Below are 15,416 nucleotides of genomic sequence, written 5' to 3' on the forward strand. Positions count from 1 at the left end.
CCTAAGAAACAAAACGATAAGAGTTTTTTCCAGTTGACTGAAGCGCGGATATTTTATTTTTCTATATAATTTTAAAGACAATCCGTATTTTACTACTCTTTAGAATTTAATTAAATCTCCTGATTTTACTGGTAATGGATTTATTTCCTATAAATTAATTGAAATAAAAAATTACTTATCTCAGATTTTTCATGATAAAATTTTATGAAAATGGAATTGTTGTTGAAAAATCTGAGATAAGTAATTTTTTATATCAATTAATTTATAGGAAATAAATCCATTACCAGTAAAATCAGGAGATTGAATTAAATTCTAAAGAGTAGTAAAATACGGATTGTCTTTAAAATTATATAGAAAAATAAAATATCCGCGCTTCAGTCAACTGGAAAAAACTCTTATCGTTTTGTTTCTTAGGCTTGGGCAAACCAAGTCCTTTTTTATATAATATCTGTTCCTTCAGTCTGCATTTGTATTAATCTATTATAAAACAATTTCTTGCCTGAAATGCGAAATTTTTCACTTCTAGGACGAGGTTAGAAATGGTTCTACACCTCTACTAATTCTTATAAGATACGGCTCACAATTCGTTTTAGAACCCGAGCTTAATAGTCAACTTCAAAACCAACATCCTGCCACGATTTTTAAACTATCAAATCCGTATCTTTTACAGTCCACTCTACGATTACAATTAACCATGACATTGCGTTCACTGCCCTTGTACGTTTACAGTGAGTGGCACCGTGGCCAGTTATTTTAATTAAAATACCTAGGCCACAGGTCCAGTTTTAAAAAAATACTTATTTCCAACACTGATCCATCTATCCTTATGCCTTACTGAAGGCTACAGTGAAATATCCATGAAGCGTAAGCTTCCATTATAAATCCATGGCCTAAGTAAGGCAACTTAAGCCTTGGTCGAAACTAACATCTAAAATATAAATTAAAAAGGTATCTTAAGTATAGAATTTCAACCGAGACACATAATTAAACGAAAAATAGACCCGCCAGAGAAATTTTTAATAAATATAGTGTTATATTTATTGAAAAATATCAAGTTAAAGTTTCAAGGCGGTGAAATGGCAAATTAGCGTCGTCTACTGTAGAGTAATGAACAATTAGCGTCGTCTGCTGTAGAATAATCTTTTGAGGTACTTACATTTTTAATTAAATTAACATACTTAGACTTAATTAATTTTCATGAAACTTGAAAAAGGCACACCTTGAATAGTTACTTGTTAATTTGAAAGTATTCCGAAACGTAACTTCGCTTTAGTTTTTAAATGATTCGATGTACAGGAGCACCAAAAACCCCATGTTATTCCTATGGGAAAATCGGCGAAAATCTGTGAATTTACATTTAACATTACGGGAGGGTGTGGGATCTTATCTAGAAGGGCCTACCGGCCCTCTAGAATACCAAATTTTCGTGCCTAAAATTCCCAGTTCTAAAGCACCATAATTTCGAAATTATATTATTTTTATAGACATACTTAATATTCTAAAGGCGTGAAGATACTTTAAAAGATGGGTGTACTTTTCTTTTTACTTTTAAATTTTATGGAAAAAGGTCATCCCCGAATAAGGAGGGTCAATTCAACGTAGAAAGTACAGTTTTGTCCCAGCCCTTATGGGCTGTTTTCTTGAAGGATATAAGAATGCACGAGTTAGGCCTAAATAGTCTGGTGAAAATCATGCTTTGTGCGCCCTTTCAAACCGAAATTTCACCGCGGGGTTACGATTTTAAAACACGGAAACATTTTTTGCTGTTACCAGTTACCAACCGTCGGTAATACTCGCATCAAAGGGGGTAAACCTTTGAGGATTCGGGAGAAATAGGACAAGGTCTACCACTCTCTCAAACAACCCTAAACTCGCCCTTTTCGTGACTACGGTATTGCCTCCATGGTGGAATATGCCAACTCCTTCTTCAGGAGTCAGCTTGGAGAGGAAAACTTATGATATACTGAACAAGTGTCATGGATGAACCAAGTTGAGGGTTCTATGGGTTTGAAGGTAACTTGGATATGGTGCTTGAAGCGATATGGAAGAGAGTTTCATATTGGGACAGACTATTTCGTAATGTTTTAAGCAAGAAAAAAATGGGAACCATATGGATATGCGATGCGAAAAGTCTGCAATATTAAAAAGTTTAATGTAAATTACCTGAAGAATAAAGTTCTGAGTTGAAGTCTAAAGTTGTTGGACGGAATTCAACCTTGAAGGGACCAGAGTTCAATATGGAACTAACAAGTTTTTAATAGCGAAATTAACCCTTTCTAAGTTTAGTTGTAAATTTAGGTGTTACAAAGTATAAATAAAGTTAAAATTCAACACTTATGGTTGGTAATTGAGTGATGGGCGTATTTTATTTTTCTATGCGTATAAATGTGCTAAGAGACTATGAATAACCTGGGAAATTATCTGTCATCAAAGACCAACTGCAGAAAAATAGATATTACCTCAAAATATAAACAAATTACTATAATCATTGTAATCTGTAACCATTTTACTAAAAACGTTCAACTCTTAAGTCATATGGATCAAGATTAATGGTACTTTATTGGGTGTGTCCCTTATGTGCTTAAATATAATAGTAATTTGGTCAGTTTGTGTATAGCATTAAATTACCATACGTTCATTCACGTAGGTCTACTTTAAAACGTGATTTTGTGAGAGACGTTAATAATTTATTTAAAGTATCATTAAAAGTAATTAAAATTGGTCCGTTTAATAACATAACGCCGTTTAGATAACAGAGACACCGCCCAGTGGATTTACAATATGAGGAAGAAAAGAGATAGCTAGGTTTTTAAAGATTTATTTCATTACAGGGGCGTATTATAAATCGAGCATATTTTTAAACGTAGATTGTACTTTTCCGTTATATTTAGGGCGTCTATTAATTATATTTAAAGAAAGTTTGCAGGCCTATATGAAAATTAACAGGAATAATATTTTAGAGTGCGTTATCCTTTGAAATTTGTTATTATCTTTCTGGGGTCAAGTCAAGGTCAATTATACTGTGTGACAAGACAGAATTCACCTAGACGTATCCGGCCATTATCCAAGAGCTCTTTTAAATTTTCATTGTCTATTATAATTCATATGATTTTAGGGTGCTAGATATAGCCTCTACTATAGCTAAAGCTAGCTAAGTCAAGGGTCATTTAGTTCAACTACTTAATTTGCATTATTTTTACTTCACTCACCAGATACCGGAATCTCAAGTGGAGTATTTAATTGGGCATATCCTTGTTGAAGAGTATATTGTTTAAAATGTCAACGTATTAGCATAACGTTGCGACGGTTTTCCTGTGACGTTTTACAATCAGTATCCATTTTTAACTTATAGTCAAAGAATGAATTTTCTTTACTCAAAAACGTATTGTTCAAGTTAGGCCTAACAATTTCAAGTTAGGGTTAACACTTCGAAGTATTTGAATAATTTAGTCTTAACGATTTTAAGTGGGTGCAACGCAATAAGTTGACGCAGACGTTTTCGGTAAGTTTTTTTCCTGACCCAGGGTCAATATTTTATTAAAAGGTATTATGAGGGTCAAGTTGTGTTAAGCCTTATCCACAATTTCTTAAACTCTATATATTTTTTCCCGTTAACTTATAAGCAAACAAGAAATATCAAAAAGTCTAATGAACTTTAAAATAAATTAAATTCAAGTTCGACAAGACACTCTTAAAAAAAAAATCCCGAAAAATTAATTAAACATTCAAAATAATTCGAATAAATAAATTCAATGTTATCGTTCAAGTAGATAGATATACTAGAAACTTCCCTAAAATCAACTCCAAGGCCGGAAGAACGGTATTAAGTAATAAATATTAGTAGTGAGAAAAGGGGGGTCCTAACCCAAGAACCACCATGTTAAACCTATGGAGTTTTCCAGAGTACCACCATGTTATTTCCCATAGGGTTCCCATATGGAACCCATATGGAACCCTTAGGGAACCCATATGGAACCCATATGGAACCCTTAGGGAACCCATACTATGTATTTTCTATGACGCCCCCGTTTTTATGACGTAAAGATCGGGGGGGGGTGTAAAATGGACACGTTTGATTTCCTGGTCTATAAAAACTAAAATGTAGGTTACTTTTTAAAGTATTAGAGGGGGAGGGGATGTGATTTAAAAAGAAAAACCCCCTCGAGGAATACAGGACATAGCTATGGTTTTTTACGACGTAAAGTTCAGGGGGTGGTGTGTTAGCGGTTAAAAAAAAATTTAGTCGAATATGTCGTGTCTGGACAGTTCGATTTCCTGACCTATAAAAACTAAAATGTAGGTTATTTTTTAAAGTATTAGAGGAGGAGGGGATGTGATTTAAAAAGAAAAAAAACCCCTCTAAGAATACAAGACATAAGAAAATTTATGTCACGATTATGTATAAATACCATCCTACTCGAGAAAAGACCCGCACTTTCAGTTACCGTCATGAATTTCACCTGTCCGGATTGTAATCGGGAGTTTAGTTATAAGAAAACGTTAAATAGACATATACGCGAAGTTCATCAAAAAAACAAATTAACTTGTAAAGTTTGCGGCGCGACATTTTCACGCTGTTACAGATTAGAAAAACATTTATCCATTCATAAACGATTAAAACAACTGAGAAAGAATTACCCCGATCGAGGGAAGGATGATGCGGACCCATCTAACAAAACTAATCAACCGAGTACTTCACGTGATAATTTGAATCAACCGAGTACTTCACGTGATAATTTGAATCAACCTAGTACTTCACGTGATAATTTGAATCAACCTAGTACTTCACGTGATAATTTGAATCAACCTAGTACTTCACGTGATAATTTGAATCAACCTAGTACTTCACGTGATAATTTGAATCAACCTAGTACTTCACGTGATAATTTGAATCAACCTAGTACTTCACGTACTAACACATCGAGTGAAAGGAATTTAAATCAACCAGGAGTTAATGACTTAGAGTTGAATGAAGTTCCGATTTTACGTAACGCTCTAGTAACGACACGGATAGAGGCGAATGAAAATGAAGTTGATATTTTAACTTTTACTAGTAGACATAGAGAAGCGATATATACGTATTTGAAGAAACATTTGACTGAAAGACGAGGTATTAAATGGTACCTTGTGGTTAATGTCCGGTTTAGTCGACAATTAGTTAATTCAACGCAGGAAGTCTTTGAGTTTCCCTTCTTTCGTGGTTATACAAATACAACTTTAAGCGAGGATGAGATTTATGAACAAATAGAGAGAAGTGTTCAGAAAATAATGAACTCTTTGGAACAATTCCAGAAAGGTGGTAGCAACTGGGTTTTGAACAAAATTCTGTTTTTACAAGTAAATATCGTATCATATCATCCACTAAGACCAGCGTCATATTTCGAGCTACCACCGTTTTTGAAATCGAAAAAAGCGTTGATAAATATTCGAAATAAGGATGAGAGATGTTTCGAATACTCTATTCTAGCTAAATTACATCCTGCTAAATTACACGATGAAAGAGTTAGTAACTATGCGAGATATTTGGATGAAATAGACATGGGAAATATTAAAAGTCCATTCAAAGTGTCACCGAGTGAGCTAATTTCCTTCGAAAAGCGTAACAATTTAAGTATCAATATTTTCGGATTCGAAAAGTTTGTCTACCCTTTGTTCATCAGTGAATACGAATGTGAAGAACGGCGTCAAATAGACCTGTTGTTAATTTCTAAAGGAAGAAAGAAACATTTCTGTCTGATTAAAAGTTTATCGAGACTTCTTTCTAATTTAACTAAAAAGAAAGCCGCGACATTTTATTGTCGGAGATGTCTACACAGATTTTCCAAACAAACATTAAGGGATAAACACATCGACGACTGTAAAAAACACGCGCCGACATTAATAGAAATGCCGGAAGAACAAGAATTTACTTTTAAGAATTATGAAATGAGGGAAAAAATACCGAGATACGTTGTTGCCGATTTCGAATCTATTCTATCTCCGATTGCAGGCCCCGAACAAGATAACAAAGTTTCGCACACGCATAAAATTAATCAACATATCACTTGCGGTTTTGCATACATCGTTATGAATAGCGATGGTACAACATCAAAACCGTTTGTTTACAGGTGCATTTTTTAATTTCCAATTGCTTTTAACCGGTTCTAATTGAAGCCCCCTTTAAACAGAGGATTGGACGCTGTTAGTGTTTTTCTCAAACGAATGCTAATAGAGGCTGACATTAATAGTTACATGCTCTCTATAAATATTCCACTAATTATGACGGATAAACAGGAGAAAGAGTTTCAATTTTCAAGTCACTGTAGGGTTTGTAAGAAGAATTTCGCCGATGATGATGATGATGATGACCGACCAGTACGTGATCATTGTCATTTAACTGGTCAGTTTCGTGGAGCGGCGCATTCTTCGTGTAATTTGAAAATCAAACCCCCTAAATATCTACCATGTATTTTTCATAATCTCTCCAAGTAATAGTTTGAATATGAAATTCTAAAATAGGATTAAAAACATAACACTATTTTTTCAGCTATGATTTACATTTAATTCTTCAAAAGGCTGGATCTTTCAAAAATGAAAAACTGTCCTGCATCCCCTCAAACACGGAACGTTACATTTCGTTTACGTTTAGTAATATCCGATTTATCGACTCATTTAGGTAAGATATTTCATTATTTTACTCGGGTAAAAGTGATTATAGTAATTGTTTTTAGATTTCTAAACACTTCATTATCGAATCTCGTGATGAATTTGGGTAAAGAAGGGGCGGAAAAATTTAAGGTTCTTAATAACCTATTTGAAGAGGACAAAGCGAAATTGCTATTAAAAAAATTACCGTATCCATACGAATATGTAACTTCCTCGAAGGTTTTCGATGAGACAGCGCTTCCGGATAAAGAAGCGTTTTTCAGTACTCTATCGGATAAAAGTATCGATGAAGAGGATTATGAACATGTGAAATTAATTTGGAATACATTCCAATTGAAAAATATGGGTAATAGCTTTTTATTTCTAACAAGAAAATCTAAAGGCTGAAAATTTTAAAGGATTCATTTAAATATCTAGGTGACCTACATGATCTATACGTGCTTACCGACTGTGTTCAATTATGTGATGTTTTTAACGAGTTTAGAGACAAATGTTTTCAATTTTACAACCTTGATGTTCTACATTCGTTCACACGTAAGGTGTTGGTAATGTAGTTCTTAAATACTAGAAAGTAATATTTTCAACAGTACCAGGTTACGCCTGGCAAGCGATGCTTTTCAAAACTGGGGTGAAACTAGAGTTATTATTAGACATCGACCAGTATCTCTTCCTAGAATCGGAAATCCGTGGAGGAGTTTCTATGATAACACACCGATACGCCGCTGCCAATAACCCGCTTATTCCTCAAACATATGTTAATGATAAACCAACGAGTTACATTCTCTATCTGGATTGTAATAACCTGTGAGTTACTTGTCGATTTTTAAAAATAATTGCAAGGGGTTAATGTTAGTCTATCATTTCAGATATGGGACAAGTTTAAGCGATTATTTACCAATTGATGGTTTTAAGTGGGTCCCCGAATCAGAATTAAATAGTTTAATGACAAAAATCCCCAAAATACCCGATGATAATAATCTAGGATACATCATCGAATGCGACCTTCTTTACCCCCCGGAAATTCATGCTTTTACATCGGATTTCCCTTTGGCTCCTGAAAGGTTGAGCGTTCAGGTTTCCCAACTTTCACCATATTGTCAAGATGTGTTAGCAGAATTTAACATACCTCCTAAAGAATCAAACCCAAAATTAATTCCCAACCAAATGTCTAAAACGAAGTATGTTCTCCATTATAGAAATCTAAAACTTTACTTACAACAAGGTATGGTCTTAACAAAAATACATAGAGCGTTAGAATTCAGACAAGAGCGTTGGCTTAGACCGTTTATTGAATTCAATACCGAACAACGGAAGCTAGCGCCCGACGAATTTACACAATCATTGTTCAAGCTAATTGTCAATTCGTTATTTGGTAAATCAATGGAAAATTTAAGGAAAAGAATAGTATTTCATTTAGCTCACACGAAAAAAACATTGTTAAAGAAAGTTAGTCAACCCTCGTTTAAAAGTGTGACGGTATTTAACAAAGATTTAGTGGGCGTTTCCATGCGCCCCAAAAAAATTACTTTAAATAGACCAATTTACATAGGGTTTTCTGTTCTTGAATTATCAAAACATCTCATGTTCGATTTTTACTTCAATTTCTTAAAGCAAGTATATAATGATCGTGTGAAATTGTTATTCACCGACACTGATTCATTCTGTATTGAAGTTCAAACGGAAAACGTGTATAAAGATTTAGAGAGACACGGTGATAAATTTGACTTTAGCAATTATCCTAAGAACCATTTTCTCTACAATGAGGTCAATAAAAAGGCGTTGGGAAAGTTCAAAGATGAAACTTCGGGGAAGCCCATTCACGAATACGTAGGGCTCCGTAGTAAAATTTATAGTCTTTTGTTGAGTGAAACGGAAGAAAAAAAAACGTTGAAGGGGATTTGTAAAACTGTTGTGAAAAACAAAATAAGACACGAGGACTATAAAAATTGTCTTTTCAAAAGGAAACGTACGTCAGAGACCATGTATCGATTCCAGTCTGAGAATCATGAACTTTATACCTTGAAAGTTCGGAAAGCCGCGTTATCGTGTTATGATGATAAACGGTATATTTTGGAAGATGGTGTTACTTCATTACCTTACGGGAATAAGGATATAGTGGAAAAATAACCCTATTTTGTAATGTGTGATAATAAAAAAATATTAGTAAGATGTCTATTATTCCTAGTTGCGTTATTTTCCTATAAATAACAAGTGTATGAATAAACCATACTCATTCAGAATTTGGATCCATGATGTTACGTAAGAGAATTATAATAGTCCCGTCTAAGGTTTCGTGGAAACTTCAGTCAGGTAGGAGGGTAGTTAGACGGGGGAAAAGGTTTTGGAATGTGAATAAACATTTGAGAAAGACGGTAAAGAGCGTGAATAGACCAAGAAAGGTGAAAGTTTAGGCATCGATTTTTTTTAGGTTGTGAAAAGGATATGAGATGGAAAAGCGTAGAGCGGAGGAGACACGAAACAAGGGGAAAGATTGGGGGAAAATTCAAAGCATTTATTATAATAGTAAAAGCCCAGGGTCCTACGCCAGTGTCGCTGCTCTCTTTAGGGAAGCGAAGAAGTTTGGTTATCGGGTACGAGATGTTAAAGAATTTCTCAAACAACAAAATGTTTATACTCTACACAGACCAGCTAGAATTAATTATTTGAGACCGCGAGTTATTTCATTTGGTATTGACCAAATTTGGGGTTTGGATTTAATTGATATGCAAAGCTTAAAAAGGTATAATAAAGGGGTCAGATATATTTTAGCTTGCGTGGATTATTTTTCAAAATGGGGTTCGTTAGTTCCGATTAAAAATAAGAGGGTGGAGACGGTAATTCAAGCTTTTAAACATATCCTATTAAAAAGTAATCGACACAAACCTAAATTAGTTACTAGCGATAGAGGTTCGGAATTCGGTCCTCGTTTCCAGATATATTTAAAAAGTAAGGGTATAAAATATTATACAACGTTTTCGGAAATGAAATCGTCCATATGCGAAAGGTGAGACTTTTTATTAAATGGGAGGAAGCGTCTAACTTGGTTTTTTTTTTATATAGATTTATACAAACTATGAAACATCGAATTTACCAGTATATGACAGCGAATAACACGTTTAACTACAATAATGTATTACCTAATTTAGTAAAGGCTTATAACGACAGTTTCCATAGAACAATCGGAATGAATCCTAATGAAGTCAACAGCGAAAACTCGGCAGAAGTTTGGTATAGAATGTTTGGTAAAATCGATTTCAGCCCCCCTTTAGATTCGGAAGATATATACGTGGGAAACATTATTAGAATTTCCAAACAAACGAACGTGTTTAATAAAAAATTCAAGCCAAGATGGAGTGATGAACTATTTAGAGTGCTCAAGGTTTTGAATACACAACCGAGGACCTATAAGATTGAAGATCTGAATTCTCGGTTGATCGAGGGCACTTTCCTTCAACCGGAAATGCAAATCGTGGGGAAAGATTTGAATGATTGCGTTTTCCGTATCGAAAAAATTTTAAAAACGCGTAAAAAATCCGATGGTACTAAAGAACATTACGTTAAATGGTATTCATATGACGAATCCTTCAACTCATGGATTAGTGAAATCGATTTAATAAAGAAAAAATAATAATCATGTATAAATATCGGACACGGAACATCATTCCATCCATTGTTAAAAATGAACTCGTGCTATCTGAAGTTTCGTCATCCTAGCAACTATGCTATTTACGGACCCAGTTTATCAGGTTACGTCAATTTTGTTGTTTTTACAATTAATTATTAACTTTAAAACTTTATTTCAGGTAAAAGCACGTTTGTTTTTAAATTACTACGTAATCACGAGTTTTGCATAACTCCGAAAATACAGAGAATAATTTATATGTACGGTTCATATCAAACCGAGTTTGAAAAGTTACTAAAGGAACTTCCAATTTTGGAATTTGTTAAGGGAATCCCCGATGATCTTGAAAATTTACTAGACTGTAATGTAAATAACTTGATTATTATCGATGACCTTCTAAACGAATTGAAAGACAATAAAACTGTCGGAAATTTATTCATTAAAAATGCGCACCATAAAAACGCCAGCTGCATATTATTAAGTCAAAATATGTACAAGCAAGGTTGTGTATGGATTTTATTTGCATATATTTTATTACCATACTTTGAATATGTCTAATTTTTAAAGGTTCTGTAATGCGAGATATCAGCCTGAACACGCATTATTTAATTTTGAAGCGAATGATGCGTGATAAGAATCAGATTGCGTTGCTTTCGAGACAGGTCTTTCCCAAACAACCCAATAAATTATTGTTGGCGTATGAGGATGCGACTAGTTTATCGCCGTACGCGTATCTAATTCTGGATCTCAGAGTGGATTGCCCCGATGATTTGAGGTTAAGAGGACACGGAATTTTGGAAGATCTACCGATGATATTTTATAAATAGCTATATTTAACAATTAATTTCATCATTATGTCGAGAACATCGAGGAGATTTAGTAGTCTAAACGGTCTTCCTTTAAGAGGGGTGGATTGCGTAAACGATCCGCAACTTAAATTCATATGTCAACTATCAAGCAACTTAAAAAAAGGAAATGTTATCATAGATAATAAAACAAGGAGAAAATTAGTCAAGTACAGGAATTTGATACGTAAACTAGCTGATAAAAATATTTCGTTAAAAAGAAAGAAGTCTCTTCTGAAATTGAAACAACACGGTGGATTTTTCCCGCTAATTTCTTCGCTTTTACCAAGCATTATCAGTGGTATTTCTACATTACTCGGACAATGAATACTCTTCAAAAATTAATTCTCGTCCCATATGATCAAATTCGATCAAATCAAGATCTAATTAACAATGAAATGACGGACCTTGACCGGGAAATGTTCACAGTAATTCGAACAAAAGGTCTTACATCGAGAGAAAAAACTCGACGGTATCAAGAATTGCTTCAAAAGTATCAGTTTTCTAAAAAACACATTGTTCCGAAAACGGTTAGCGTTAGCAATCTACCATCAACCCCACCGAATATACAATCGTCACCTATAATTATTCATTCTAACCCTTCCACCTATACACCTCCTCCAACTCCTCCTCCTCCCCTTCAAACCCCAACATTTCAAACTAACGCAGTTCAAACCCCCACAGCTTCGACTTTTACCCCCACTAACGCGAAACCAATCGTAAAAAAATCACGAAAATATAATGTCTCTGGTAAAGTGAACAGAAATACCGGTCAAGAACCGATTATAACTAGAAGCCAGACTGAATTATTGGAAAAGAAGAAACCCCCGACTATGGTTAATAAGAAAACCAGAAAAAAAGTTGTAAAATCTTCGCCCCCAATTTTAATTGATTGGGATGATGAAGATTTTTAAAAATAAAATGTTGTAAAAAAAAAAAATATAGAGACTTTTCATTACTTGTTTAATATTTAATTTTCATTTATTTATTCACATTTTTTCTTTTCCATGATTATATATTTTTTTTTTTTTTTTTTTAATTAAATTTTTTTTTTTTTTACATTGGGCCGCTACCTCGGCTCTCGAAATAATCCTTAAAAATTAATGATTTCGCCCGTTCATGCGGTAGGATGAACGTCTCCAGTTTGGTGACCTAGTGAAGAAATAAAGGAAACATGGTATAATGATGTAATTAAGCGAGAGAGAGAGAGAGAGAGAGAGAGAGAGAGAGAGAGAGAGAGAGAGAGAGAGAGAGAGAGAGAGAGAGAGAGAGGGAGGGAGAAAACGTACCTTTATGACGCTATTTGGTCCTCCAATTCTCCGAACGAGCCGGTCTAGGTTAGGATGGTAAGAGACGGAGACGTCGATCGACGATATCTCCGGCCGCAAGTCAAATTTTATAACAAACCCCACATGTATCGATCGCACCAAAATCTTAAACAAATGAATAAAAACGTCGTTGTGATATTTAATTTTTAATATAAAAATGAATCAATTTGTTAAATTCTTACCTCCAAGTCTCGGAATGTAAACTCGGGTAGGTCGTCTCTAGATGGGATTCGGCCTAGGGTGGCCGTATAGCGCAAAATTGCTTTGATTTCTTCGCCGACGAAGATTGGGGTGACAGTCATTTTCTATCTTAATGTTACTATATCGTGAAATTATTTGAGAATGATGGTTCTAGAAGGAAGGACCGATACTTTTATACTCACTGGAACGAATAAATTAGTATAGTATAATACATATACAATCTGAAAGAATTCAAACTCACCTAACTAGTTTCATACGTGGTCAAATAGGATATTTAAAAATACCATAAACTCGTGTTTTCTACGATAAATCACGTAGGACTTATTTCCGTAAAATATCCGATATACATTAAAAACCGAGGAAATGACTATCCACTATTAATCCCCCCGCAAAGCTTAATCCGATACCTATAATCCTTATTGATGTAATTTAACGTTTTTATCACTAGCTAATCCCACCTTGAAATAGTTTCATATGTGGGTCAAATAGGACATTTAGTTTCTATGGTAGATCATGTAGGACTTATCTTCATAAAATATCCAATATACATTAAAAACCAAAGAAATAACTATCCATTATTAATTCACCCACAACGATTAATCCGAAAACACGTCCTCGCATGTAGTTTCGACGTTTATTAAAATGAAAAAAGTTCGTTTCGACAATATATCCATAATATATTATATTGAACGTGAAAATAGAATAAACTATTTCTTATACAATGTCATAAGATTTAAGCATCTTATTTCCGTCATGAATTCGAAATTGGGTCCGATTTTTAAAAAAAAAAAAAAAAAGTTTGAGAGTCCAGGAAATCGGAACTAAAATCACATAAGAGGAAAGGTTGAGGTTAGAAGCTTTCATTCTTCTTCAATTAGTCAACGCGTGAACAACGCTGAAAATGGCTCAAGAATCACTATTTTGGTAATTGGATGTTTTTCATTTTACCGAATATTCTGTTATATTTATATAGCTTTATATAGTGTTAATGATTTGCTTCCAATTACAGCCCGGATCTTATACAATGTTGTAAGATTTAAGCAGCTTATTTCCACCACGAATTCGAAGTTGGGTCCGATTTTTTTTTTAAAAAAAAAAAAAAAAAGGTTTGAGAGTCCAGTAAATCGAAACTAAAATCACATAAGAGGAAAGGTTGCAGTTGGAAGCTTTCAGTCTTCTACAATTATCCAACGCGCGAACAACGCTAAAAATGGCTCAAGACTCTCTAATTTGGTAATTGGATGTTTTTTCATTTTACCGAATAATCTGTTATATTTATATAGCTTTTTATAGTGTTAATGATTTGACGTCCAATTACAGCCCCGATTTTTACAACATGGACGTAGCCGATCCCGTGTTTCATGACAATAAAAGTGGCTTTGACATATTGTTTAAAGCGCCATTAGGATCAACATATAGAAAGAAAGATGGAACTTTGGTCAAATACGCTACTATTTCCAGACAAAACAACAATGGGAATATGTTCTTAAACATACGCTCTTTCCGTTATTCGTCTGAAATCGGAAGATGGTTACCAACACATGATGGCGTAGTTTTGACCGACACACACATCGTGAAACTTAATGAAGCGAAAGAAAATATCAGACTTTCTAAATCATTTAGAGGTCATAACAATTTACTTTTGACACCCGCTCAATTAATATACCCACTGTCGGACCATAATAACGATGGAGCGTGGTTAACTGTTTTAAACGCAGGTGTTGAACATAATGTCGCTATAACACGTCAGAAAAAAAAATCATGTAGTATAACCGGGATAATGATGACCCCTGACGAATGGAATTATTTAAAATATTTAATTCCAACTATACATTTCATATTTTTCCCACCTAAATTGACAGGGGACTTTGAAGCCCAACAAACGTTGGCGTATCTCCTCATAAGGGAAATAAATAAAATAGCAGAGAATTCGTGTGTTGGTTGTCAAAACTCATACGAAAACCAACTGGGCCATCAGTGTGTGACCCTAGATTGGAGTGATAGGGTTTCTTCGTTCTATGATCAGGCCGTCCAAAATTTACAGATGAGCGAAGTATTAAATTATATTAACTTTTACCAAAGAGTTTTAAGACGTGCCCCCGGAAACGCTCAAGAAACTATCGACATTATTAATAGTTTGTTAAAGTTAGAAGACTTTAAAACCGACCTCATGAATCAAAAAAATAAACAAGTTAAAATTTCTTCTCGCTTCTTCACTAGTTATGAAACTGAAATTAAGTATTAATTACCATTTTAAATTTTTAATTGTGTTTTGTAAGTTTGTTGGTTTTATAACAACGTAATTATATTTTTGATATTGCATTTGCAATTCGGGAAAAATATCGGTTTTTATTCAGGTTTTTTAATCATGATTCCCCTTGTGGAAAAATTTTGGTGTGTCTGTTTTATATCAATAAACATATTGAAATCTATATATGACGACTCTTTTTATTTATCCTGATCATAAGATGATACGACTCACATCATAATGGACGCGTTTTATATTCATTGTATATCAACCGCGTCTTTGGATGTTTTCAATGACAATTCTAGTAGTAAGTTTAAGATTTTATTACCAAAAGAAATACATTTACACGGGAACTACGAGTGTGGGTTGAAAGAGTTGATAATGCCTTTGCAATATGAAAATGTCCCGGATGACTGTACCCATTTTCACTTAGTTTCATCTGAAAAAGTTATTGAAAATTCCTCAACACACGTCATGGACTGGGAAAAATTTGGGAAAGGTAAACGGTCCGCGGGGGGGTATGAATT

General features: G+C 34.1%; 4 protein-coding genes across 6 annotated transcripts in view; 2 read left to right on the forward strand and 2 right to left on the reverse strand.

The window, feature by feature from the left end:
• LOC149651011 (tyrosine kinase receptor Cad96Ca-like) overlaps positions 1 to 15,416 on the reverse strand; it is a 46,653-nt gene that overhangs the window by 13,064 nt on the left and 18,173 nt on the right. The gene's annotated exons all lie outside the window — the stretch shown is intronic.
• On the forward strand, positions 3,838 to 8,823 carry LOC149651012 (uncharacterized). Of its 2 annotated transcripts, XM_089847760.1 has the most exons (8): positions 3,838 to 6,107; positions 6,168 to 6,467; positions 6,527 to 6,655; positions 6,711 to 6,991; positions 7,063 to 7,179; positions 7,233 to 7,449; positions 7,512 to 7,823; positions 7,893 to 8,823. In XM_089847760.1, exons 1-8 carry the CDS (start codon positions 4,387 to 4,389, stop codon positions 8,770 to 8,772), a joined length of 3,957 nt encoding a protein of 1,318 aa, XP_089703886.1. In that variant the 5' UTR covers positions 3,838 to 4,386; the 3' UTR covers positions 8,773 to 8,823. The 2 variants fall into 2 exon arrangements, with proteins under 2 accessions (XP_089703886.1, XP_089703885.1); XM_089847759.1 differs by having other exon boundaries at positions 7,512 to 8,823.
• LOC149651013 (uncharacterized) lies at positions 10,265 to 15,073 on the forward strand. The gene is made up of 4 exons (XM_089847762.1): positions 10,265 to 10,391; positions 10,449 to 10,769; positions 10,835 to 13,874; positions 13,962 to 15,073. The coding sequence occupies exons 1-3, from the start codon at positions 10,325 to 10,327 to the stop codon at positions 11,092 to 11,094; spliced, it is 648 nt and encodes a 215-aa protein (XP_089703888.1). The 5' UTR covers positions 10,265 to 10,324; the 3' UTR covers positions 11,095 to 13,874; positions 13,962 to 15,073.
• On the reverse strand, positions 12,132 to 12,761 carry LOC149651014 (uncharacterized). Its single transcript, XM_089847765.1, has 3 exons — positions 12,623 to 12,761; positions 12,402 to 12,545; positions 12,132 to 12,264 (listed from the first exon to the last, which is right to left on the reverse strand). Exons 1-3 carry the CDS (start codon positions 12,740 to 12,742, stop codon positions 12,169 to 12,171), a joined length of 360 nt encoding a protein of 119 aa, XP_089703891.1. The 5' UTR covers positions 12,743 to 12,761; the 3' UTR covers positions 12,132 to 12,168.

Source organism: Phalangium opilio, unplaced genomic scaffold, assembly GCF_054372755.1.
Source record: "Phalangium opilio isolate 3A_F unplaced genomic scaffold, DU_Popi_V2 ptg000082l_1, whole genome shotgun sequence".
In the NCBI taxonomy this organism is placed as follows: Eukaryota; Metazoa; Arthropoda; class Arachnida; order Opiliones; family Phalangiidae; genus Phalangium; species Phalangium opilio.